The sequence below is a fragment of the Halichoerus grypus genome, chromosome 2, assembly GCF_964656455.1.
Source record: "Halichoerus grypus chromosome 2, mHalGry1.hap1.1, whole genome shotgun sequence".
NCBI lineage: Eukaryota > Metazoa > Chordata > Mammalia > Carnivora > Phocidae > Halichoerus > Halichoerus grypus.
In genome coordinates, this window is record NC_135713.1 from 56336951 (window position 1) to 56363935 (window position 26985).

A 26985-nucleotide genomic window follows, 5' to 3' on the forward strand; every position below is an offset into this window, starting at 1 on the left:
TTGTTCAATGTTCAGAACAATCCCATGAATTAGGAAGTGTTATCAGCATCTTACAGATGAGCAACATAAGACCATGAGAAATTCAATAACTTATCCAAATATGTAGGTTAGAAAGTGGGGAAGCAGAGACCTGAACCCCATTATTCTTCTTCTGGCATCTGTTTGCTTCATCACCATGCAGTACAGACCACCTGAGGGAGAACACATGGGGCTAAGTGATTCGTGTCACTTGTGGTAGAGTTAGACCTGGAATGTCCTCAATTTTTTTTTTTTTAAATATCAGAAGCTAGTGCCTGGCTTTTTAAATTCTTCTATCGTGAGTCACTGTCTTCTGGAATTATCTCCTATAAATATCATGATCTGCCCAGTAACCTTACAGTGTGAACTTTATACTGCTAAAGTTTCAATCCCTGACCTAAAAGGAAATCTTTATTCAAGAAATGGATCCTGGTGCTTCTGTTAGCTCAGAGCTCCCCTAGATGACTAACACTAAGTCTTTGCTAACTGCTGAACTGAACAGTTAAGTGACAGAAGGTTGCACAGAAGGTAAATATTCTTTGAGATGTAAGCCTAAATTAGGAAGGAACGGGTAGGATTGATCATGAATGGGTGCCTACATTTGATAGTCTCATGATTTAGGTGTCCTACGGAGAGATGTTGGCAGGGACTCCAGTTAAAAAAGGGAGGGGTCACTCTTCGAGGCAGAAATAATGACAACTAAGCATCTGATATTCCATGGTCCCTTGGCTTTCTTCCACACTGAAAGACCGAACTAATCTCTCCGTCAACTCCAGTGTGGTAATTTACAACTTAACACCCTTAGGCCAATTTCTATCCCCCTCCCCATAACTGACACCTCAGTCATCACGCTGGGCTTCTCTCCTTCTGGGTGCAGAGACCCCATTTATCTCACCTTCAAAGGGGCAGTCACATCGACTGCACTTGATGCATTTGTAACGTGTCAGCCCAAAGCACAAGGTCATCTGAATGGGACTTACACTTGCGATCCGCTTATTTTGGTAGACTATCTGTCTGGCAGTGGGCTCCAAATTGGAGTATTTGTTCTTCAGGATCTGTTAGGAACAGTGGCATAAGAAGGAGGAAGAATGGTTTTGACATTATAAATGCTTCTCAGCCACAGTTAATTTTTGGCAATATTTTGAAATATTTATCTTAGATTTATTTTTTCTTTTTTATCATACAGATTCATGCAAAAATACAGAAACCATGTTGGCTATAAATGTGGAGCCACACAATAAATAGTAGAGCAATCAGGGACTTTAGAATTTATGTAATTTAACCTTCTTTTTACAGGTGTGTAAACTGAGGCCCGGAGAGTTATATGCCCAGTCCAAGGTCACATGGCTAACTGATTGTAGTTTCTTATAGTATTCCCTAAGACCCAAAGATGTGGAAATATCCACTAAACTCGTTTTCTCTTTGCACTTTTAATTACTTCTATTTCTCTGATTTATCATATCCCAACATATTCTTCAGTCCTTCCAATTAAAGGGATGAGGGGAAAGGTGGAGACAAGGATAGGAGCAAGAATACATTAGCATATATTAAGATAATTTACACCAAATCAAAAACTTACATTCAATTCATCAGGGCACTTTCCCAGAGCAAATCACAGAATTTTCCCCTAAGTAATTATAAAACAGGTTAAAGGAATAAGGACTCTGGTCATTCATCGATTCCTGATTTTTATTCCCAGACTTATCACTCCCCAGGATGAGAGGTTTGAGAGAAAAGATACATTTGTAAAATGACTAGAATAATTTTACCCACCTCAGGGATTCAGTGAGTGTTTAATACCATAAAGGCCTCGGAGATAGTCAGATGAAAGGTGCTTTAGAAGGCAGACATGATTACTGGATTAGAATTTCAGAGAGTGAGAAAGGAATCTTTTGTGTTGACAGGTTTTTTTCTTACTCTTTTTGCAGTCATATAGTGGTTTAAATTTTTTTCCTACCAATTTTTTCAATTTCAGATCATGTCCTTGACTTGGTACAGCTCTCATGAGAGGGAATGTGTGTTGGTGGAAACTGTCTACCTCCCTTTTGGATTTTTTTTTCTAATATGCATTTTAGCCTCCTTGAATTTGCAGGGCTAATTTTCCTCATTTCCCATGGTCGTGATGTTTATAAAGTAAAATGGAATTACCTAGGGACAGTGTTCTCTAACTCAGTATTTATTACATGTCACAGAGGCACACACGCGCACGCGCGCGCACACACACGCACATGCACAAGTATACGCACACACCTCCCTGTATTGAATTGTTTGGAGACCAGCCCAACTTTGTTTCATTCTCCAAAGGTTGCCATCATATCATTAATCTCTCTCAGCCCTTAAAAATGGCCTTTTGCCATATTCTGTCAGAAAACAAGATATAGACCATTTACTTTAAATACCTAAAAATAAAAATGCTGAATCAAAGAGTCACACACACACACACACACACACACACACACACACACACGCACACAAGCTACCTAATGTATTTTCGATTGTTCGAAATATCTGTGCATTGGGTAGGGAAGAGCAATAGAATTTGCAGTTTATTGATAGTGAAATAGTTTATTACATTGGTTGTAAAATGTTCTTTGTTATTAAAGTAAGGAGTGCTAATTAATAATCCTGCAGAATTGTAGAGCCACCTTTGAACGGCAAAAATAAATTCTTAATCTTTTGCAGTGGGATTCTCCTCTTCCTTTCTCTCTCCCTCCCTCCTTTTATGTCTTCCACTCTCCTTTCTAGAAATATTTATCACAATAGGAACTGTGCAAGGGCCTGTGTTTATAGTGGCATTTGAATTCAGCCAATCACACTAGAATAACCTTATGGATTCTACCAAGGAATGAATATCAACATATCTTTTGGTGTGAAAAGACTGAGGATAACACCAATCCAAAATCTATAAGCTTTGTTTTACTTTACATAGGATATTTCCCCTATGAGTCATGAGCATTATATCTAGTACACTTGAACTTTACAAAGCTTATGAAGATATCTGTGGCTTAAAAACTAAAGTGTATTGGCTCCAAAATGAAAGTAAAATGACAAAATCCAAATTAATTAAGTTTAATTAAATGGCTACTGAATGCCAAATTTAGCATTATGTCAACTGATGGACTGCTACCTAAGTTAAGTTTATGCGCTTATATATAACTCAGATCTTTATATAACCCTTAACTGTTTATCTATATATACTGGATATACAATATATATTATATATTATATTTTATATATTTATACAGACCTGGAGGGCTAGGGCTTTTTGCAAAGACGCATTCTAGGAACAATGAAGTCTTAAAGCATCCTTTTTCAAAAAATGACTTCCTTTTTCAGACAACTTCACAGTAATGGCAAATTAGATTTGATGTGTATGTGTAATATATTTGCAAAAAGAACTAGTTACCACTTAACAGTATGGAGGGTGGGGGTTATTTTCCCATACACAGTAACTTTGTGATGTGTTAGCTGTTTTTGCAGTATGAATACATTTCTTCCTGCTTTCTCTCTCCACTAAAAAGTTGCTGTGAGCTGACTTTTGTTCCATTATACCTCGGTGTATTCATGGACTCCTCCTTCAAAACTATTGCCAGGTGTTAGCATCTTCCCTGAGTAATTTCAGGCATTTTCCTTTGAATGAAAATGGCTCACTTGGAAGGTTGTGAAAGGCATATCCATGTGGAATTGAGAGGATTTTGTTGCGATGTGGTGAGAAGACTTGCCAGAAATTGCCTGTTTCAGGCTGATGATGCAAAACTAGACATCTGTTAAATTAACATCTACCTAACGTTTTGCCTTCAGTCAAATGCATTTTTTAAAAAAATTAAATCTCTCCCACTCTCTCCCGCTTTCTTTTTTTCCCACTGTCAAAACAATCTGTCACAAGATATTTAATTTCTGTGTAATGGGTTACTTAAAGAAACCAGCATATGGCTCAGTGTAAGTACCTAGCTACAAGTGACAGGCAATGGTGCACACTGCTGGTTTGCTCTTCTCCTGAAGCATATTGCACCCAGCATCGATTTTATTATGGTGCTGGATTCCCTCGGCTTTGATTTACATTATTGCCAGAATCTCTCACAACTCTTGCCTTACAGAATTAGAATACCCGTATAAATATTCTTGTTCCACCAAGGAGTCAGAAAGCACTTTCTATTTTGGTTAAGTGGTGGTCAATGTATGGCTCTAACCGTTTTGGGGAGGGAGAAAGTGTAACCTCATTACGCACAAAGCTTTACACACCCCTACTTGTGTGCAAACACTTGTTAGTGGACCCAAGTTGATGTGTAGCCTGGCTGTTTGCTGTAGAGGGGCTGATCTTTGACACAGTGACAATACTCGAAACATCATGCCGAACAAGGGCATCCCTGTCGATGCTAGTAATTTCTACAGTGAATAACCTTCTTATATAGTGGAGTTGCCCTATTTGGGGAAAAGAGTCTAAAGTCACCGTCACCATGGAGAGAGCAAAGATGAAGCATGATCAAAATTGTCTATACAAATCCCTTGAGCCATCCATGAGGTATAAATGGTTGGGTGGGTAACTCCTTGTATAGTAATGCATGTGCATTTATATGTGGTAGAGTGTAAAGTGCTTATTAATTCAGCAAATAGTGTTCACTATGTGCCAGGCACTTTTCCAGGCCCTGGGAATGAGATGTGAGCAAGAAAGGCAAGATTTCTGCTCTCAATCTGCTCATATTCCCATGAGAAAAGCCCAATAAACACCTAAGAAATTAGCAACCTGTAGGCAAAATATAAGGTTATGGACTATTTTATCTATCTGTCTATTTATCAGTCTAATCTATCTGTAAGCAATAAACAAACATATGCATAAATATATATCTTTTATGATAAACTAATAAATGAATCCATAAACAAAATATAAGTTTACAGATTATTTTATCTGGCTATAAGAATTAAATCTCTCTCTGGGGAACTATAGATATAAATAATATCTAAATTAACACATAAAATATGTTTACAGATTATTTCATCTATCTATCTATCTATCTATCTATCTATGATCTGTCTCTGTTTCTCTCTGTGTCTCTCTATCTCTATCTATCTACCGATCTCGTTTTGTACAAGTTAATATTTGCACAAACCTACTCTATTGTATACCTTCTTTGAAGGGCAAAATGTTTATTTCTGTGAAATTTGAAAGGTCCTCAGCTTGTTCTTCATTGGAACTACTAATCGCAATATCTGGAGAGCTGGTTTAAAAGTGAGGTCTCCCAAGTGGGGTGTGACCTCTGGGCCATTGGTAAGGAAACAGGAAGTTGGGGTAAACCTCCGTGAAGCAAAGCATACACCAGCTCCCTGGTGGTTGCTGTCTGATTGTTCATTCACTGAAAGGCTATGTTGGGGGTTTTCTAAAAGCATGATAAAATACCTGCAATAAATTACTTCAGTTTATTACTTATTAATTCAAATTCTCAAGTGCCCTAGAAAGTATCTCTAGGTCATTGTTAGTGGAAAGTTATCGTAAATGAACGTGCTAGGCAAGGTGACAAATCCTTGGTCCACTTCTACCCAACAGCTTGGAATAGCTATGTGATTAATCAGAACATGATGAAGTCCTAAAGTGCAAGCAGCATATAGACTGAAGTATACATTAGGAGAGCCAAGAAAATACAGTATTTCTTTTTAGTTTGACAAGAAATTTCAATGGTCACACTTAAGATTATTTTCAAGAATTATAATTCTTTCACATAATTTTTATTGTGATTCTCCGGAGCCTCTCATACCAGTCTCTGGTTAGAAAGCACTGGTTAGACAAGAGACTGTTAATTATAGAGGACAAACTGATGGTCACCAGAATGGATGTGGGTTGGGGGGATGGGTAAGATAGGCAATGGGGATGAAGGGGTGCACTCGTCATGATGAGCAAGGGACGATGTATGGAAGTGTTAAATCACTACATTGTACACCTGAAACTCATATAACACTGTATGTTAACTAACTGGAATTAAAAAAAAAAAAGAAAGAAAGCACTGGCTAGAAATCCACCATGTTTAGCTAAAGCTGAATGCCACTGAGATTATTAAGAACCAAAGACAGACTCTTATCCCTTTATCCCCCATAAATAAGGGGGGTGTGTGTGAACATTGTACAGAACCCACTGGCCTCCTAGCCTTGCAATGCCTATTCGCGGTGGTGGAGTTTGCTGCTTTAAGCTTCTAAGATGATTTGCATGTTCCATTAATGTCTGTTGTATATAGGACTGAGATTTCTTCTCGTACTGTCTTTAGGAAGATCAAAACTGATAGAGAAATAGGAGAATTACAAATTTAAACATCCTAATACCATAGCTCCTTGTGGTGTCCTGATATTCATTTCATGACTATTTAGTAGATACTGGCTAGTTGCCAAACACTATAACAGGTGCTGGTGTGCAATGGCAAGTTAACAGTGAATGAGTGAATGAGTGAATGAATGAATGAGAGAGATATGGGTTCCCGCTCCCTGGACCAGTAGAGAAACAACATTAATCAAATAAGCAACAAATAAAAATATCAAAATAAGCTGAGGAAAAATGCTCTGAGAGACAGAAACATGATTTTAGGGAACACATATCCAAGGAAGCTGACCATGATTGATGGGATCGGAGATTCCTCTGAGGAGGTGACTCAGGAGCTGAAAACAAAAGAATGGAGAGTGAACTACGTGAAGAGCAGGGAAGAACATTTCAGACATGCAAAATAGTATGAGCACTGGCCTGGGGGTCGGGGAGCCCGGGGCCGCCCCAAGAGCTGATAACAGGCTGGTGTAGCAGGAACACAGGGCTGGAGGAGAGTGGTGTGAACGGGGCTGGAACGGCAGGCAGGAACTGAAAAACTGGGTGCCATGTCAGTAAATGATCCTGATTTTCAAAAGCAAACTCTGAATATATGAACAGGTGTAAAAAGTGCGTGAAAGCACTTTGAGCTCATTGACCCTCACGTAGCTCCCAGGTCTGTGTCCATTTTTGTGCGAGGCCATAAGAGGAGATGGGAACCAGGAGCTCTGTGTTCGTTATGAGCTAGAGTGGTAGATAATGAAACCTTTAAGAAATGTTAAAGGGATCATGGACATCATATGTGATGAAGAAAAGATTGGGGGCGGGGGTTGGAATAAGCTTTCAGGATCAGCATGCCTTCTGCCCAGCTGAACAGTGCCTGGCTAATTTCCCTTTCTAATGAGACCAGCACAAAATCCATCCATTTAGGCTATTCAGCTTTTAGGTAAATGTACCAAGCTGTTGGGGTAGAGGGGAAAGAGGGGTTGACATTGATGGATGGAGTTAAATACCAGAGCCCCCTCCTTCATTCAGACTTTTCTAAAGCAGTATTGTGACCAAAAGGCCTGGAAGATTCCAGGTGGGCAGGGCAGGCTGGACAGAGCCCAGCTGCCCCCCTCAGAAGGGGAGGAGGAGGGCGAGATGGGGTCTCCTTCTGTCAGAATGGAAGGATCCTCTTCAGATCTGGCAACAGCGCGTGGTACACGGAGGCATGAGTTCTTCACACAGGGTTTACTTCTCATCAGAACAGCTCCTGGGAATTACTCAATGGAACAGATGGGTTTTCCCCTGACATAATTGAATTTTTTGTTCAGAATTACCACCAGAGCAATATCCACTTCCTCACTTACCTCTGCGGCACCGCCCTCTGACTTTTTGGACAATAAATTGTTATTTCCCTTTATTCTAAAACAGAATGACATTGCTCTGAACCTGCCTTGAGAATGGCTAAATTGAAGTAAGGAAGGTTACCATTCCTTGACTCAGGAGCTGGATGTGTTATCCTGTAAACATAAAAGATGTTCAGTGAGTCAAGCTCCTTGAAAAGACTTGAGCATATGTGTTTTTAAAAGGGGTGATGATTATTTCCCATTAGTTTTCTGACAGTTGTTCTGATCAGATGCTTGGAGTCAATGACCTCACTCTGCAGTTTTCAAATGAATCCAGTGGCAAAGGAGATTGGGGGTTGCGGTATTGTTACCAGGGTGGATGTAGCATTGACAGGTACATTCAGAGCCGTGGATACTCAGCTATGGATGAGAGGTACTTAGAATGCTTTTAACTCTCATGATGACCCTAGAACGTATATACTGTTTTTTTTTTTAATTTTTATTTTTGCATTTTACAATTCAGGAAACTGAGGCACAGAGCAGTAATTTGCCCAAAGTCACTAAGCCGCTAAACAGAGCAGCTGGGATTCAGATCCAGGCGGCCTGGCCCCAGGACCTGCGTTCCTAATCACTATCTATATCGCCAAGAAATGGATTGGGTTGACAGGGTGGCAGAGATAAGAAACTCAAAAGCAGTTGTTTATTTTCAAAGGAGCTTCTATCTTGCTGTTTCTCCTCCTCCTCCTCCAACCTATTCCAACTGCTCAGAGAAGACAGATGCTTGTGGGGGGGGGGGGCGGTGAGTAGCAAAGCAAATCCTTATAAATTATTATTTTTTTAAACTTAAGGATTAAAAACACAAATTTCCCATCACTCATTTTTGTGGCAATGGGTGGCCATCAAACTGAATAGTTCCCTTTCTCCCTCAGCACATAGACACAGGGGCACACACACACACACACACATACACACATACACACACACACACACACATTCCCAGGGGCACTTGGAAAAGGTTCTATGGCTCTCTCTACCCTTTCTCAGATTCACATCACTTGGTGCTGCCTATGGCAATCAAATATATAAGCAACCCTTTGGAAGACCCCAACAGTTCAGGCCTTAAAAATGATTTTGACAAGTGAATTTTTAAAAAAAAGCCTTTCTCAGAAATATTGACCAAACAGCACTTTGGTATTTAAAATTTGAAGCACACTCTGGTTCATTCTCTTTATCTTTTTTTTTTTTTTTTTTGCCTATTTACATATTCTATTTTTAAAATTCACATTCAATATATTACATTTAATTCAGACTCAGGTGGCCATCCTGCTGTCTGTCAAACCTTGGAAAGGCATCTTACTTGTAAGTTATTGTCTTCTCCCTACTAACTTTGTTTTTGGACAACCAATGGAGTCATTTTCTACTTCATCCTTGGAGAGTCAGCCTTCCTTCCATACCGTGATTGCTGGGATAAAAGTAGCCAGCTTGTGTCGTCACCTCTAAAGATAGAGGGGGAAAAGAATGTTTAAGTCAGTCGGCTTATTCTTTTCCAACATCTCCAAGAGAAAGCGCCTCCATTTTGCTACTAAGGAGAATAAATCCCTCCTTGACCTGCTGGGTGACAGTAACTCCTCCAATCGGCAAACATGGCCGATGACAACCTGACTGGCTGTTGGTTAGCACACCTACATTCCAGGCCCGCTGGAGTGCACAAAGACACACAGCACCTTCTGAATGGAGTGTGGACTAGCCTTTTCAAATTCCTTAAGGGGAAAAAGAAACTTCAAGGACATGTTTACAACAAGAGGACAGAAAAGAAAGGAATCTTGCTACTAGCATTTCAATCTGCAGGATAGGTTCTGAAATCCTATGTTTGGGGAACCCCTAATGGCTAAACTTACACAAGCAGAAGGAAAATAAAATGCCCTTATTAAATTTTCTATGAACGTACTTAAAATTGTCCCTTTCTCCTGTCTCCATGTCTCAGACTTCGAGTCATTTTGCCTCTCTCATCTGTTTCCAACTCAGTTGAGTTACAACCAATCAGATATGAGGAAAATTAGATTTTAATGGAATATTTGATTTTCATTGCTTAATTGATTTAATTGCAAGTTTCTATTTCAGACTGGTAGAAATGCAAAGATTTTCAGTCAAATGGAGAAAAGCTCCCATTTTTCTGTGTTCAACAATGACAAAGTTATTAATTCAATGTTAGCCTGGATTCTAAGACTTTAGAGGGAGGAAATAACCGGTATCTTTCCAAGTTGTTATTCTTAGACTCTATTTCAGTTTCTGTCTTGTGTGTACATATTCCATATCAAAAGCTTGTGTTTACATTTGCTTATTCTGTTTGTATTATTTTCATCTTTGTGTATGAATTTTTGTTTATCGGGGCAACAACATGTGTGTATCTACATATACCTGTACATTGTTTTCAGGGGGCATTTAATGTCACAAAATACTTCTTTTCACTGCTGGTAAGCAGAAGGACAGGCAAGAGAATTAGTTCTCAAGCTACCACAGTAAATGAGTGGGCTTGCCCAAGTGCTCTCATACCAGCCTTGACAAATGGATGCTCGGCTGTGTCAAGGCCTACCATATATATCGGCTGCCTAGGTTCAGTAACCAACGGGGAGCGCAACAGGTGCCCCCGCCCCTTGGCCATCATCCCTATTTTATTTTATTGATTATTTATGTATTTATTTATTTAGAGAGGGAGAGACGGGGGAGGGGCAGAGGGAGAGGGAGAAGCCTAAGCAGGCTCCACGCCCAGCATGGAGCCCCATCGGGCTCCATCTCACAATCCTGAGATCATGACCTGAGCCGAAATCAAGAGTCAGACGCTTAACCAACCGAGCCACCCAGGCGCCCCTGTCATCACCCCTATTTTAGGCTACCATATTGACCCCAGCCTGATTACCCCAACACTGCATCTCTGCACAGTTCCTGATTTCCCTAAACCCCCTAGCATACCAGTTCTTGCACGACGTGCATTTATCTGACATGTGAAGTTCTCAATTTTTAAGTCTCTATCAGTTTGGGGGAAGTTAAGATTTTTCTAATCATTCTGAGAAAAGTGTGTGTGTGTGTACACAAACCAGTGGCATATCAACATTTAATTACAGATGATCTATATTTGAATTTTCTATCAGGTACCTTGTATACTTGTCAGTCTCTTTACTTGGATATAATTTCTCTGTACGTATGGAATTTTTCAATAATCAACCCATATTATGATCATCACCATGATGGCTAGTTTTGCAGAGTCTTCTTCCTCTCCAAAGGTAGGAAAACCAAAGGGCTGAGAGCTTGAACTTTGGAGACAAACTGCCTTAGAATCATGGCTCTGCCACTCACTGATTGTGGAATTTTAGGTAATTTGTTTGACCTCTCTGGCATTTATTTTCCTCATCTGTAAAATGGAAATCATAATAGGGCCTAGCTCACAAGTCATGTGTGGATCCAACAAGATCATAGAGTTAAAGCGCTTAGAAGCCTGCCAAGCATATAGTAAGCACTTAATAAGTGAGGTCATAGTACGTGAGGTCATAGTATGTGCCAAATACAAGGCTGAGAAGCTTACGTGGTTTATTTATTTAGTTCAGTCATATTCCACTGGGGTTGATTGTTTCCCCCAGAAGACATCGGACGATGTCTAAGACATTTTGGATTCCCAAGACTGAGGGTGGGGGGCTGCTACTGGCATCTAGTGGACAGAGGCTGGGGGTGCTGTTAAATATACCATGCAGAGGACAGTAGCCTGCAACAAAGAATTATCTGGCCTACGATGTTAATAGCAATGAGATTGAAAATCCCTGATTTAATCCATGAGTTGGGGATTATTAATATTATACACATTTTACAGAAGAGAAAATCTGAAGCTTGGAAAAAGTATAACTTCTTATACCACAGATGCAGTGTCTCTAACCACTATGCAATAGTCTTTTGGAGCAGAAGGATTTATTTTTGTTTTTTGTTTTTGTTTTTGTTTTTTTATTTATTTTAGAGAGAGAGAGAGAGAATGGGAGGGGGAGGGGGCAGAGGGAGAGGGAGACAGAGAACCTCAAGCAGACTCCCTACTGAGCACAGAGCCCAACACAGGGCTCAATCTTATGACCCTGAGACCGTGACCTGAGCGGAAATCAAGAATCAGAAGTTTAACTCACTGAGCCACCTGGGAGCCCCTATTTTGTTTTTAAGATGAACATGTATGCTCTCTAAAACCCCCCAAAACGGAAACCTTGAGTGTTTTGTGGAAGCAAAACAGTTAAGGGAAGGGGTCACACCAGTCAGAACAGACACTGTCCGGAGTATAGTATTGGAGTACTAGAAACCCCCTCCTGCACCAGGCCTGACCCCTGTGATGTGTCTGAATCATTGGCGGGAGGATCTGGGAGCTAAGCCAGGGTGGCTGGTGTGGCAACGACCGCTCCCAAGCTGGGGCAGGCTTCATGTGCCAATAGTCACAGAACTAAGTGTATGTTAGTAGTTGAACTACTGGTTTGGTCAGCCTTGAGAAGCAATTCAAATATATAATTTCACAGCTATCATTGCTTAAGATGAGGCTAGTTACAGCTGTGAAAAGAGATTATTTAAAGAGAAAATATTGAGTAAATATCAGAATAGGCAGTAGTAGGTAGGGCAAAAATCATGAGGGTGTGACACAAATGACTCATGAATGATAAACACTTGATCCTAGCTGACCCCTGAGGACAGGGATGATGGTTCCTCTACATGTCCCAACATCTGACACATATCAAGTGCTCAGGAAGCACATGCTTAATGAATGACCCTAAACTCACAATCTTATTCCAGCGGTATGATGCAATCTGAATGGTGGTGATACCTGTAACTTCAAATATATACAATCTTTACCCACTTTATATCTGAGTATTAGCAATAACTGGGTGGTTCCAGTTCCTAGCCTCTTGGCCTTTGCTTCAGTATGGCTCCTCTCTACCCCCCAGTGAATCATTTCTCTCCTGTGTCCCCCTGAAATCTGGTTGGAAAATTAGTTCAGAGAGTCAGGTGACTCAAAATCATCCCCTTCCTTATGACCTTACGGTCAAACCCAGATGTCACAAAGCAGTGCGTGATCTGCAGCAGTCACTGGGGTCTGGGTGAAGAGGTCACAACCGCTAATGGAGGTCAGTTCCTAAACCATTTCTTTGTGAGTGTTTATTACAGGATTCGATTCTGTCTCTCTGAGCACAGTTAAAATAAGTGGCGGTCTAGTTTATAATCCTCATAATTGTAATTTTAATTGTGACTTTCAATGGATTAAAAAAAAAATCCCTTTTTGGTTTTGCCTTCCTATATGTATATTTTTTCCTTGTTGCATAAGTTCTTGGCCAGTTGCAGTTCAATAGTCATTCATGTCACAAAGTCTGGAGGGGGAAATGATATATGTTATTTAGCCGACAGCCTAGTAGGTTAGAGAGAGAAGTATTCTCTTCCGAAAGTAAAAATTCGATCATAAGAACGTAATCTGTTTGCAGAAAGAAGTTATGTTCAACGGGTAGGTGTTTTCGTGCTTCAAATTAATATTTGTCCTTTAAAATGGCAGATGTTTAGCTGCATATGTGGGCAGTCAACATGAGTAGGCATACCGTCGATGTTCCAAGTGAAGTGCTGAGAGACAAGCGAGGCTGTCATGGCCAAGGCAATCCCCACTGCCTCCGCCTACCCCTTCCACTCTGTGGGGATGATTTCTTAACATGTCACATATACACTGTTGGGCCTCACTTCTCAAACGCATCAAAGCTACATTTTCCTAGCACAATAGAGACTACTGGCTCAAAGTGAGGTCCTCAGACCAGCCACCTCATCACCCAGGAGCTGGTGAGAAATAAGAATCCCAGGCCCCAGTCCACACTGGGTCTGAACCTGCATTTTAATAAGACCTCAGGTGATTCTTACGCACCCTGAGGTCTGAGAAGCACTGACCCAGAGCACTGTGACCTCTGCTCTCTTTCTGGTGACTCTTACCACATACTTGTCTTATTTATTTCTGTATTATACTTTCTATTTTGCATACTTTATTTGAGGGCAAGCATTGTCTTAGGTTTTTAGACCTTTTTAGCTGGTAGGTGAATTTCCTAAATGTAGTAGTGCTTAATCAACTCCTAAATTTAATTTAGATACTTAGATTATAACCACAAGGAGAGTAGGCAAGACAGAAAGAGAGGCTGGTGCATGGACCTCTGGGTCTATGCATACTTAATTGTTCCACTTTCCAGCTCGGGAGTCTTGGGCAAATTATTTAACCCCTCTAAGCCTCAGTTCCCTTAACTGTAAAATGCAGCTCATAACAACTACATTATAGGTTTGTTTTAAGGATCAAATGAGATCAAACATATAAAGCAATTAGCATAGTGCTAATTAGTTCATAGTGAGTTCTCAATACCTGTTAGCTACTATTATATTAATTACCATTTAAGCCAGTCAATTCTATACATTTCAGAATCCCAAAACGACTCCCCACCACCACTACCACCACCATTTTTTCAGTTAACCTGTGGTTCTCAACTAGGGTTGGTTTTGCTCTCAAGAGGCTATACGGCAATATCCGGAAATATTGGATTCTCATGAATGGCTGGGGGGGTTGGAGGGGTGGCAGGGCGGGGCGCGCAGGGGTGTGGCCAGGGATACTGCTAAACATCCTACACAAGGCAGCCCCCTACAACAAAGTATGATAGGGCCCCAAATGTCAATAGCACCAATGTTGAGAAACCCTCTATTACCGACAGAGGGACTGAGGTAATCAAATGAACCATTTTTCTTAAGGATTTAGGTACCTCAGTCTATTTATTCTCTCAACCAATTAACGTTAGTTCCCCTTTTCAGAATTCCTTGACGAGGAACCCAGTCCTTTGCTTTGGAACAAAACCACATTCTGGAAAACCTGTTGCAGGTCTGATTAACCTATGAAAGGCCGGAAAACAATTAACAATTACATCGCACATTCCGTTCTTTAATATCAAAGGAAGCTAAACTCTTTGAAATGTAAAACATCGTAAGTGAAAGAATAGTGCCTGCAATTTCCCCGGGAGCACAAGGTCATTGTAGGAATAACACTGCTTTCCCTATTAATTTGACTCCATTTCAGGACATGCAGGAGGCCACAGTCGTTGGGAAGAGAAAAGAGGCCAAAGAAGGCCGGACTCTTGCTGCCGGTGACTGAGGTCAGGCAGTGCGGCTGTGGCCCACAGTTCAAATGAGAGGCTGGAAACAGAACAAAAGAAATGTTCCCACAGTTGGTAGAAGGATCAAGCACGAAACTCCTATCTCTTGTTTCCTGAAGAAATCAGAGATGCTGCAAGAGCGTATATAAATTTCCCAGGTACTACTTCAAAAATCAGGGCGAGGAGGCGAGTGTTAGGCTTTATTCCTACTGTGAACAGATTAAGAAGACACCAATTTACACCTCGTTGTTAAGAGTAACTTTTTTTTTTTCCCACCAGTGAGACCACATTTACATCTTTTGTAATTAAGTGAAAGGGATTTTTTTTTTTTAAATGGCATTTCCCCCACCACAAATCATGAAGTAAATATTTTACGTTAAGTGGGATCAAATGCTGGAATATATACATGAGACCCGCAAAAAAAGAAAAAAAAAAAATGATACTGAGTCCTAGCACTACCATCAGCCTCCTCATCTGCTGGGCTGGCACAATCGCTCTGCCTGTTGGTGTTTTGGTTCTGAAAAAGGCCACGAATGACTAACTGAAGCAGTTAAAGAGACAGTGGGTGGGGGACTGACAGCAAGTGCTCCCAGACATTCAGGGGGCACCATCCATCAGCGGGAACATGAGGCTGGAGTAGCATCCAACCATACATCTCCTGCATACTTTGCTTTTTGGCAATTTTCATTTTTAGGAAAATTGAACATCGAGAGCTGTATATTAAGAGCTCTAAGAGACCGACATCCTTTATTCCCCACACAAGAGAATCTAGTTGGGCAAAGAGGCATTTTTTTTTCCCCTAACAATAGAGTTTGTATGGCTGCTATAAACAATACAATTACTGAGCCAGATAATAAATAATTGCAGAGCAACAGGGAAAATGAGGTGTGGGCAAGGAGGAAAATGGATGGTTTCAGATGAGATTTGCACAAAGATTGAGTCAGTGAGGGGAAGTGAAGTCATCCCGGGTCATGTCTGTTCTGCACTAGCTAAGGTAAATTATTGGCCTCACACCTGTGCTGCAAGCTGGAGACGGCACTGGCAGCCCAGGCTGAGCCTTTGTAAGATGGACTTTGGCACGAAGTGAAGGATTCAAAGGCAAGCCTGTGACGGGTGCTTGGCCAACTTTGTGATCAGTCACATCAGGTGCTAGCTTCTTAAGAAAACGGTGGCAAGCCTTGTAATCTACGTGTTTACAGAGCATCAGTGCCGGTGCGTCCTGTCGCCGGGCACGTGCCGGGTCCAGAACAGTGTTCTGCAGGGTGCATTCTCTACCCTGATATCGACATGAAAAGACAAAGCCTCAGATGTGTTTCTCTTTATTTTTAGGCTTTTCCTGAGAAAGATACAAGCACAACACCAACTTTGGCTTCCAAAAAAAAGACCAGATTTACCCTTTGGGTGCATCTTTCTCCTTGTACCACTTGCTTTCTCGATTCAAGCAGGCTGGGAGAGTCTGCTTTACTTCCCTTGGGTTCCTCCTGAGCTTTTCCTGGGTGGCTATCCTTACACAGAACCACTTCTCTTTGCTTTTCATTGCAGGTCTCAGTACCTGCTGAGGAAACTCCCCGATAAAATATTTCCCAAAGAACCTTCTTGACCTTCTCTTTCCCTTGACCACAGGCTACTTCTGTGCTCTGTCAAGTGATGTTCCATAAATCTTTGTAAATTGCATCAGCTGTGTTCACTTACAGACTCTACTCCCTCTCAGTATCATCATTAAACATAGAAACCAATCTGTAGCTCTGGGCACCTTAAACTGGCAGGATTATTTTGTAATTTAGCAAATACTTATTGATCTATCCTATGCACCAGGCATGATACTAGGTGCTACAAATCCAACAGTGAACCAACTCCCTGGCCTCTTGGAGCTTATATTCCAAGAATCAGATGACAACCAAAATAAGCAGACTCTATAGTGATTTATTAGTGTTAAGTGGATGAAAGAAAGAACGGTAAGGGGAAAGGGGATCTTGAGGGGGGGGATGGAATGATGCGGTTTTAAAGAGGGTGATCAGATTAGGCATCACTGAAAAAAAATGATATTGTAGGAAACAGTCAAGTTAGGTGAGAGAGTAATCCTTGTTCACAAGGAGGAACATTCTAGGCAGAGGCATGCCATAGTTGGTGGGAAGAGAATGAGGGAGAAATTAGTAGGATTTGAGATCTTGTAAACCGTGGGCAGGACAAAGCCTGTCAAATCTTTCGAACACTGGGAAGACTGGTTTTCACCCTGGGCGAGAGAAGGAGCTCTTAGAGGGTTTTGAGCAGAGGAATGAAGTTATCTATCTGGCTTATATTACAAAAAGAATCACTCTGAGTGTAGAACTGGGACTAATCAGTAAAGGGCCATATCAGTTATATGTTACTAGATAACAAATTATACCAAAGCTTGGTGGCTTGAAACAAGAGTATTATCTCTCCAATTCTAGTGTGTTTTCTGGGCAGTTCTGCCGGGCTTGCCTGAGTTCACTTACATAGTTACATCCAGCTGCTCGTTCAGGTGGGGGCTGGACTCGAGCAAATGGTTGGGCCTCTCTCTCTCCATGTGGTCTTTCATCGTCCAGGAGGCCAGACAAGGCTTTCTTTTATGGAGGTGGCACCCTTCCAACAAGGCAAGCCCCAATTCTACAAGTGCTTATCATGCCTTTACTCGTGTGGTGTTTGCTTCTGTCCCATCGGCCAAAGCCAGTCTCAAGGGCATTACCAGAGTCAGTGTGGGAGGGCTGCATAAGGCTATGGCCACATAAAGGTAGGACACATTCAAAGTCCTTAGTGTAGTTGATCAGCCCCGGAGGCCCAAAGTGGAAATCACAGAGAGCAATTAGGAAGCTCTACAATAATCCAGGAAAGAAATGATCATGGGTAGCACCAGACTGATAACATTGGAAGTTTTAAGATTCTGATTATAGTTTGAGGGATGACCATATTTTTATTCTCCTAAATCACTAGAATAAGGCTATTAGGTTCCAGGGATTGGTGCTGTTCTTATTATGCATGAGATGATATCACAATAAAGTAAATGAGGTCAGGGATAGGTTGTTTTATTGCTAATAATTATTCAATGAATTTTCGGAACAATTTTAAACTTCGAAATTCACTTAGTGCTATGACTATACACGGCACCCTGTCAATATCATCATCAGCTCATATTTATTGAGCATCGTCCGAGTGCATGGTATTGCACTCACTGTAACAGAGGTGAACTACATTAATTCTTTCAGCCCATGCAGGAGCAGTGAATGGTTTATTGCCTCAGTCTATTAGTTGGTGCCCCAGCAGCCTCCAGAAAAGCATTCAGCTTCCAGGTTACAATTCCTTGTTCCCTTGGACTCGATTTAGCTTTAGCAGAATCTGACTGCATAAGGAAAATATGCAGAACCTTGTGTCTTTATGAGTCTGCTAATGCTTTTTATGAGTCTTATTATCAACAACTGGGAGATATTGGTCCCATTTAGCAGATGGAGAAGTGGAGGCAGATAGTGGTTAAATGATTTGGCCAAGGTCACGTACTGAGATGGTGGCAGATCTGGGATTGAAATACGTAACTTTTTCTATTGCATTACACTGCCTCTCAGTGGTGCATGTTATTCCCATTTCTCTCTCACACTAATACACAGTCGTGAAAACTCCACCTAAAAAGATTTAACTGTCATCTGTGTTCTTCCAGGGAGTATATGACACACTGTTCTTTGACATCTGCATAGCCTAATCACTGGAAAAGTGGTTTGTTTGTTTGTGTTGGTTTTTTTTTAAGCCCCTTATTATAGGGGATTTGTCAGCTGTTAAAATCAACACTTTTTTGTGTTAGTTAAATTCTCATCAGAAAGATGTTGTTGCTTTCAGAGCGCATCTAGAAATTTAGGAACCAGCACATAAAATAAACTATTTAATTGAGATCCTTACTTTCGTTTTATTCGGGAAATGGTTATTCAATGGCAGTTGTCTTTTTGATTGATCATTCTTTTGGAGGGTTCTACCTTTTTTTAATGAAAGAGTTAACTATGGAGCTAAAAAAGGCTGTGAGTGGACAGGGGCAGTTTTAATGCAGAATTTGCTTGTAAATCTCAAAAGTAGCACCATTAGATGTCACACACTCTGAGATACACTTGAGTGTGTACCCTCCAGAATGTCTGTTTGTTGTAATTCCATCGCATTACATATTTTAGTGCATATCTCTTCCTAGCAGCTTCCAGAGCTTTTCAGATATTCAGCATCAGAAATTGGACTGTTTTATCCAGGATTTTACAAATAGCAACCAGATTATTGTAAAACAGAACTATCTGATAAGTAAGGTTGTGAATTGCTTTTGTGATTGTCATGGGTAAGAGATTGGAGAAACTGGCAAACAGTGCAGTACACTGGTTACTGTAAAAATCAAGCCTGTAACAGTGAACGTGTTTTTCTGATGAATACGTTCAAGGCTGTGATCATTGTGCAACTTCTGGTTGGTTGCTTACAAATGTTCCATATTGAAAAACATCAGTAACAAGAACCAAATAGTCCACCAAAGCCTGTATTCAACTCAACAGAGAGGAACGTGAATTCTTACTTAGAGTTTCATTGAGGCCAACTCTATTCGGTCCACCATGGGAAGCAGAGATTTGAGGTTCCCTCTTGATTTGCTTTCCATTTTTACTTTATGATTAGGTGGCTGCTACTTTGGTTTTCACTTAAGCGGGGTGTGTTCAGATCACTACACAAAACAGAAATGGAACACAGACAAGATGACTTCTGTTCAGCAGACAAAAACCAAAATGCCAGAACAATGGTAATTAATGTAAGCAATTTTATAAGCAAAGTAATTTGTTTTAATTGGCTAAATAAGGTCTGATATAATTATGGTATTCGATAAACTGATTTCAGAAAACTATATCACCATCTTTTAATCATATTATATACTCAGTGCAATTTTGAAAACAGATACGAAGATGAACCTGAATTACCTCTTCTTTACAAGTAAGAAGGATCCATTAAGGGCTTTTTTGAAACGTTAGGGATTATGTCTTTTTTTTTTTTTTTTTTGGAGATTTTTTTTCTTTTTGAAAAACAGTAATTTATAGACAATTCCAGTGTCTTGAATCCCCATCGACTACAGATAGAAGCACTGAGGGTGAAAAATCTTCCTTAAGAAAGCTCCTTTTGTCCAAGGAGTAAGGCTTATGAGGCTGAGGGGTCTTCCCCAGTGTTCTTTCCCATCATTACCCTCTATGGAAGAACAAACCTCCCAGAATAGGTTAAGTGGATAATTGGGCTCGGAATGACCCCATAGGTGAGACCCTATGGAGTTGAGAAACCTTCTCTCTAAGGATTAGTTGTTGATGGGTCAACATAAGCTGACTTCAAACTAATGTGTAAACAATTGAGGAAAAATGATATCCTTCCAGAAGACAGTTGCTAATTCTTCCTACTGTGAGAATTTCAGTTTGTTGGAATGAGTTAATTTTGACATGAATTGGAACACTGGTTGACTTTGAACATGTGCTCAAGTAAATAACGAATAGCCTTCCATACCATCTAAGAGGTGAAAAAGCTACAAAAAATTTCTGTGCATTTTTGCCACTAGTCTAGCAGTATTCTAACGGCAGTTTTCTAAAGGCCAGGCCTTTCACGTAATTTCTGAATGTTAGAATTTTAGACCTTCAATATGTTCAGTACAAACACCAAATAAACACACACAGACATAAGCATACTCTATGTACAAGATAGCACCCAAAGAAATAGCAATATATTTTATTTTTTTAAAAAGTAAAGACGGTTCCTACAACCTTCAGGAAACTTAAAATTGATGTGAGGAAGTAAGAGTGACCTGCAGATATTAGAAGAATAACAGTTCACCAACAGTATGAGATATCCAAAGGCAGGACGAGATTAATTTGGAAAATTATATGTAATAAAGTGTTCCAGGCAATGGGCTCTTTGAAATTCAAGAAAAGAGCATTTACCATGAACTAATACAATTTAGAAAGGATTCTTCGAGGATGAGGAATTTTTATATAGAACAAAGAGTAGCATACATTTAACAAAACAAATTTCATAGGAAATAACAAATGGACGTATTTGGATGTATATCAACCAGTTGGGTGGGAATTTTAAAAAAATCACTAGAAATAGATGGATTTAGGCAAAATTGGGGGGTGACTCTATTCACTCATTCGTTATCAAATACATATCTAATGAGCACCCACTGTATGCTAGCCACTACACTGGATACTAGGAATATAGCAGTGAACAACAACATACCTGACTTCATGACGTTTATGTGAATATCAAAAGACTGGCATAAGACAACAAGAATTTGATACCATTGATTATCCTGTGTGGGGCACACAGAGCATTTCTCTTCTTAGTTCTCTTGCTTTTCACTTGTGCACAGGCAGGCAGAGACCAAAAAAATATGTATGTATGTATATATGTGTGTGTGTGTGTACATATATTCATGTATATATCTTTTACATATAAATATATAAGTGTATATATTTATATTAGTAAACACATTCAACTTGTTAAATATTCAATGACATTGTTTATCACCATGTACATCTAAAAACATGCTATTGGTTGGCTGAATATTTTATACTATTTCAGGTTACTTTAACATTGTGTAGACTTAGCTAAAAGGAAAATAAATGAGGATATAATTATTGCATTTATTTAAAAAGAAAGAAAGGTGACTGAACATTGTGGGTATGTGAGTGGTTATTTCTGCTTTTCTGTGTAACCTTAAATAGATGACTTTCAGCTAATAACCTATACTTTTCCATGCATGGAATGGGTGGCCTGAGGGGCCTATTTTCAAGCAGAATATAAATGCCAAGGATGAGGAACCAAATCAAATTGATGAGTATCACTTTCTTATGGCTTTTTTTTTTTTTTTGGTGGAGAATGTCATTCATTTCTATCTGCATGCCTCATTCATATGTAATGTTTATCTTTTATTTTGTATAATTATGAATTTTTTCATAGAAAGGATGATGAAACCATTTCCTCAAACAACAGTGTCACTGAATTTAAATATGGTTAAAAACTTTAATCCCCATGAGCACAGATGATCAAGCAGTCAACAAACATTTACCGAGTAGGCAAGCTACTTTGTTTAAAGATTTATGGGAGATACTAAAGATCCAGAGATGCTTTAAACATGAATGTTGCTTTTATTTAGTCTGTGATGTAATTGGAAAAATAGGGCACAAACCTGAAAACCCAGATAATAAACCAAATACAATATAGGCTACGTTGTAAATGATCATGTGGATAAAAATAGCTAGGAGGTTGAAAGACTAGGGTTTATATCCTGGCTTTGCTGTTTGTTCCTTGTGTGACATTGGGTAAGTTAATTTTGCTAAACCTCAATTTCTTCTTCCAGAAAATGGTTCTAATAGCAGCAATTTAGTGGGTTGTCATGAGGTTTAGAAATTAGAGGCAATGGATAAATCTTGGCCATTTAATAAGTATCTATATTATTACTAAATATTCTTTTTCTATTATTACAAAATATTCTTTATTGTGTAGGCACTGGCTGTGTACTAGCTATTATGCTAATCGCTTTACATTTATTAGCTAATTAAATGATGAGAAGAGTGAGAGGGAACCAGGAAAGGGATCTGATAGATGTCCCACAAGGGGGAAGCAAATTTTCAGGGTCAGGAGTTAGGCTGAGGAACAACTCCAAAGCCAAGCTCCTACTTACACATACCACCTTTCCAGGAGCATCTGAGCAGCTACTATGATTAAAGCAATTTCACCACTGTAAACTTCAGAAGGCCAAGAAAGTCTTTGTGGCAGACAGGTAACTTGTCCTGGGCTTGGATAAAGAGATGGATAAAGAGTTAAATCTGTTCCGATGAAGGAGACGGGAATATCCTAAGGAGAGCAAGGAATGTGCCAGAGGCTCTGGGAGGGATGGGTGTGATCAGGCTGGGGGAGCCTCCAGCTTCCCGGGAGGAGGTGATGCAATGAACATTGTCGTGGATGGGTTGGTGTCAAACTGCAGAGGTTATTGAATATGAGAGGAAATAAACCTGCACTCCATTCTCTAAAGAATTGTGAAGCTTGGGCAATTTTTTTCTTGGAAATACTAATATTCATTTAGAATGAGAGAAGAAGTCACAAATTACAAATTTTAAAAGGCCTGTAATTACAAATATTACAGTGGCCAGGAAAGTAACCTGATCCTTTTATTATCAGCCTGACCCACCTCTTCAATTGTTTTCCCTACAGTTTTTTCTGCATGCTCTTTGTTTCCTCAGATGATAATGGCTTTCACTATCATTTTTTTAACCTTTAATGGTTTTTATGCTGATACCTAAGATAATGAAATAAAACAGACTTTCAATCGCCCAATCAATAACTATTGGGAATGGATGTCATTCAGAGTGGCATTTTAAGAAGGCTATTCTGGCTTGCAAAGGATGAATTGGAGAAGAAAAGAAAACCTCAAAATGGTCATTTTCAATAGCCGTGTCATGACAGTTGGGAGAATTGTCACAACTAACAAAGTACTAATGGTGAAAGTATTGGTTTGCCAAAGATGAGCTGTTTTATCCATTAGAGCAGACTCAAGGTCATTCCTAGAATAACGTCACCCTCCTTCACTGAGATTCCAAGTTCTTTCTGGTGAGAGGGAAAGGTGCCGGTGTCACAATTTGGTTTGGTCTTTGGCAGGACCCTAGGAGTGTCCCCAGAGGACTGAGTGCTGCGTTTCATCACCCTCCGTGTGTCTCAGGACAGAAACGCCTGGGAAAGTGCTGCATTCAAGGGTGATTGCCCCAGTCCAGGCCAAAGTGCCCAGACTGAAAATGTCCTACAAGTCTGGAAATGAAATAATAACTTTAAGAGACGGGGGTTGTGTGGGATGGTATTTGATAGTTATTGATAACTGAGTGATGAGAAAGAATGGAAAGAAAGGCGCTCTGGATGACTCCTCACACAGGTGAGGAAATGGGAAGAGCTACAGCTTGCTTTGAGGAGTGGGATCATGAGTTTCCTTGTAGAACCTGTTGAGTGTTAAGTGTGTTATCCAAGCGGGAAGACCCAGAAAGCAGTTTGAATAACTAGAACTTTACGAGGAACGTTAGAGTGGGAGGAAGTCTTCGTGAGTCGGCTATTTTGAAGTGATAAAATATTGTCTATCTTAGCTATTAAAAAAAATCTCTTGGGAGGATTTCCTAATAGGGGGTAATATTTATGAAGCACTAGCTATGTGCTAGGAACAGAACTCACAACAGCACATGCATTATTCATTCCTCAATGACAGCCCCATGAGGCAGGTATCATCATTATACCCATTTTAAGATAAAACAGCCACAGAAAGGCAAAATAACTTGGTCAAGGTCACACAGCAAGCTGGTTGTAGAGCTGGGATTCAATCCCAGACAACCTGGTTCCAAAAACCAAGCACTCAACCACCACAGACTCCACAATATAAACACGTGAACATAAAGCTGTCCCACAGAGAAATGTCTTGTAAAAAGTCACATTCTATTAAGAAATGTTACCATGACTGGGGCCACCTTTGGCACCCCATTGAGCCCCCTTCACTCAAGATCTCTTAAGAATAAATCACATATATCAAACTACAAGTGATGCCCACTCAGGGTACCCACCTCTTCAGTAAGGAAGTGGTAAAAATAAGCAACAACACTGACAGCCATTTATAGCTTTTGTAAAAAATCTTTTTGTCACCTTGATTTGTTTTTATCTTTCCTTGACTATGTCTTGCTGATCCTGGTCAATAAGCCCCAGGCCCCTCCCTGCTTTTATTGCACTGAAATAGTTGTATGCTTGTAAGAGAGTCTTTATTTTTATTGGCAGAAAATTCTCAGTCTACTTACTCCCTTGTATAAAGTTAATTTTAGCTATAGAACCTGTATCAATAATGTCATTTAAAGGAGGCTGCTTCCAATACACTCTGTGAAATGTCTGCAGAGAATTTCGGATTTATCAGGGCACACTTCCCTCGCTACTCGCGGGCCCTGCAGCATCCTTTCTCTTCTACATCTGAGCATTCTCTGTTCTCTGGCCAGCTGCCTTCTGTTCAGCCCCTGTGTGTTCTCCATTCTCTGCTCTGCCTTCATGATAAGTAGGGCTTCATCTTGATCACATTGCAGCGAGTCGGGGAGGGGGGGGGATTGTTAACTTCTTTATTTGGGTCCAAGCTAAAAACATATCCTCCGATTGGCAAACCACAAAAATTATAACACTTTGCGTTTAATAAGATCAAGCAGTCCCTCTTTGGATAGAACACTGTGACCGGGGTGGAGAGGGGTCTTTTTCCTGGACCGGTTCTCCACTCTGCATCTGGTGGCTTACCTGGGATGTCCAAAATACGAGAAGCCTAGGGTCCATGGATATACTGGTGGGATGCACAATAGTTGAAGAGAAATGACTGAGTGGGTTTTTATTTTTAGTTTTTCCAGAAGAATAACTGTTATAAGTAGGACACATGGGATTTATTTTCCATTATTAGAATTGCTTAATTTCAAAAATATGGTCAGTCAAAAGCTTGGGTGTCTCCTCTTCCTGCTGGCTTACTACCACGTTAGCTCAGGTTACCATGGAAAGCAAGCAGTTATTTTCACCCTTAACTTAACTTATACCAAACACTTGACCTTGGAATCGGTAATTTACATCCTTAGAAGAGAGGTCACTTAGGGAATTTAACTGTGTAATCCTAGCCCCCATGTGGCAGAAGATGAGTAGAAATGGAACAGAGCTGGTAAAACACCATTTGAAACAATTTGATTTAGGAAATCATTTCTTTTTTACTTCATTTTTAAAAATGGAACCTACTTTAAAATGGTACAGGAAGGCAGAAGGATGTAGGAAAAGTCTATAGAAATAGTGACTCAAAAACTCTGTTCCAGGACTCAAGAAGGCAAGCCTGTTGTCACATTTGGAGGGAAACCAGAAAGAATTTAGGTTTTCACTTTCCTAATAGCCTCTTTTCCACCACCTTTCCTTCAAACATCTTGCCCTCCCTTTTATCTTGCCCTTATTAATACAAACTAACAGAGAGAGATCGCCTTTCAAACTTTAACCAGGAAACAGAGGTTTTGCCAGTACTAATATTTTGGTGTCGGCTTCTTCTCTTAAAGACAATTATCAAGACGAAGCATTTGTTTCTTCTTTTGTTTACCCGTGGCAGTTTGTCAGCAGTTATGATAAGTAGAGTTCCATCTGCCAGTAAAACTACGTTGCAAATTGCCATAGAAATTAGCAGCTTTCATTTTTGCCTACATAAATAAATATGCGAAATAAATTGCACATAAATGCATCCTAAAAAATCACAGGTACACCGCACAGTTAAGTGCCAATCAGACAAAACCAGAGACACATTGCGATTATCTCAGTTTTCAAACCTGGAAGATACACGAATGTGTTTCTAAATGAGAGAGGCAGTGTATCATGCTCGCTGAGATAAAAACAGAAGCTGCCAGACACTGCACTGTGGCTTTATTCTCAGAATCCTTTGCCTGAAACCCGCTCTATCTTTTCTCCGTGTTCTCCACTCTCTCTCTCTCTCCCCCCACCGTCTCTCTTTCTCTGTATGTCTCCTTCTCTCCCTCTCTCACCCTTCTTTCCCTCTCTCCCTCTCTCCTCACTGTCTTTTCCCTCGCTCATTGTTCTCTCTCTCCTCCTGCCTTTGATGCACATACGTTGTCACATTCCATTGACTCTCTCCTCTTCTCTGTTCTTACACTCAAGCCTAGCGGTGCTTTCGCCAGGCAGCAGCAGCCTCTCCTGCGAGTTTTAGTCATGTGTGCAGCTCAGTTTGATCGAGCGTTCCTTTTCTGCCTTTTCACTCTTACAAAAGATTAAAAGGTGGCGTCACATTGCTCCCCTGTTCCTTCCCGCAGGAGGGACTTAAAAGGGACAACAAAAACTAATCACTTTCAATAAGCATTTTCTTGCTAGGGAAAAGAAAAAAAAAGAAAAAAAGAAAGAAAGAAAAGGAAGAGAGAGAGAGAGAGAGAGAGGAAAAAAAAAAGGCAGGGGGGTGGATTTAGCGGTGTAATTGGAGACCGGTGGTGAGGATTGGGGCGAGCTAGAGATGTTGCACGCTGCTAACAAGGGAAGGAAGCCTTCAGCTGAGACAGGTAAGAGCGCCCATCGGAGGGTTTGACCGAGTGGCTTAGTTAAATCTCTGTTTTCACCGTTTTGTAATTGAGAAAGG

At 40.2% G+C, this 26985-nt stretch overlaps 1 protein-coding gene across 14 annotated transcripts in view; it reads left to right on the forward strand.

Annotated features, from left to right (window-relative positions):
- Positions 1–26985, forward strand: part of TENM2 (teneurin transmembrane protein 2) — a 1202741-nt gene that overhangs the window by 528254 nt on the left and 647502 nt on the right. For 2 of the 14 annotated variants that reach the window (XM_078066834.1, XM_078066837.1), the window contains exon 1: positions 26237–26908. The exons of the other annotated variants lie outside the window; for them this stretch is intronic. In XM_078066834.1, the coding sequence (XP_077922960.1) occupies positions 26863–26908 (46 nt within the window). In that variant the 5' untranslated portion in view covers positions 26237–26862. Of the gene's footprint in view, positions 1–26236; positions 26909–26985 lie in introns of those variants that run through there. 14 annotated transcript variants of the gene reach the window in all.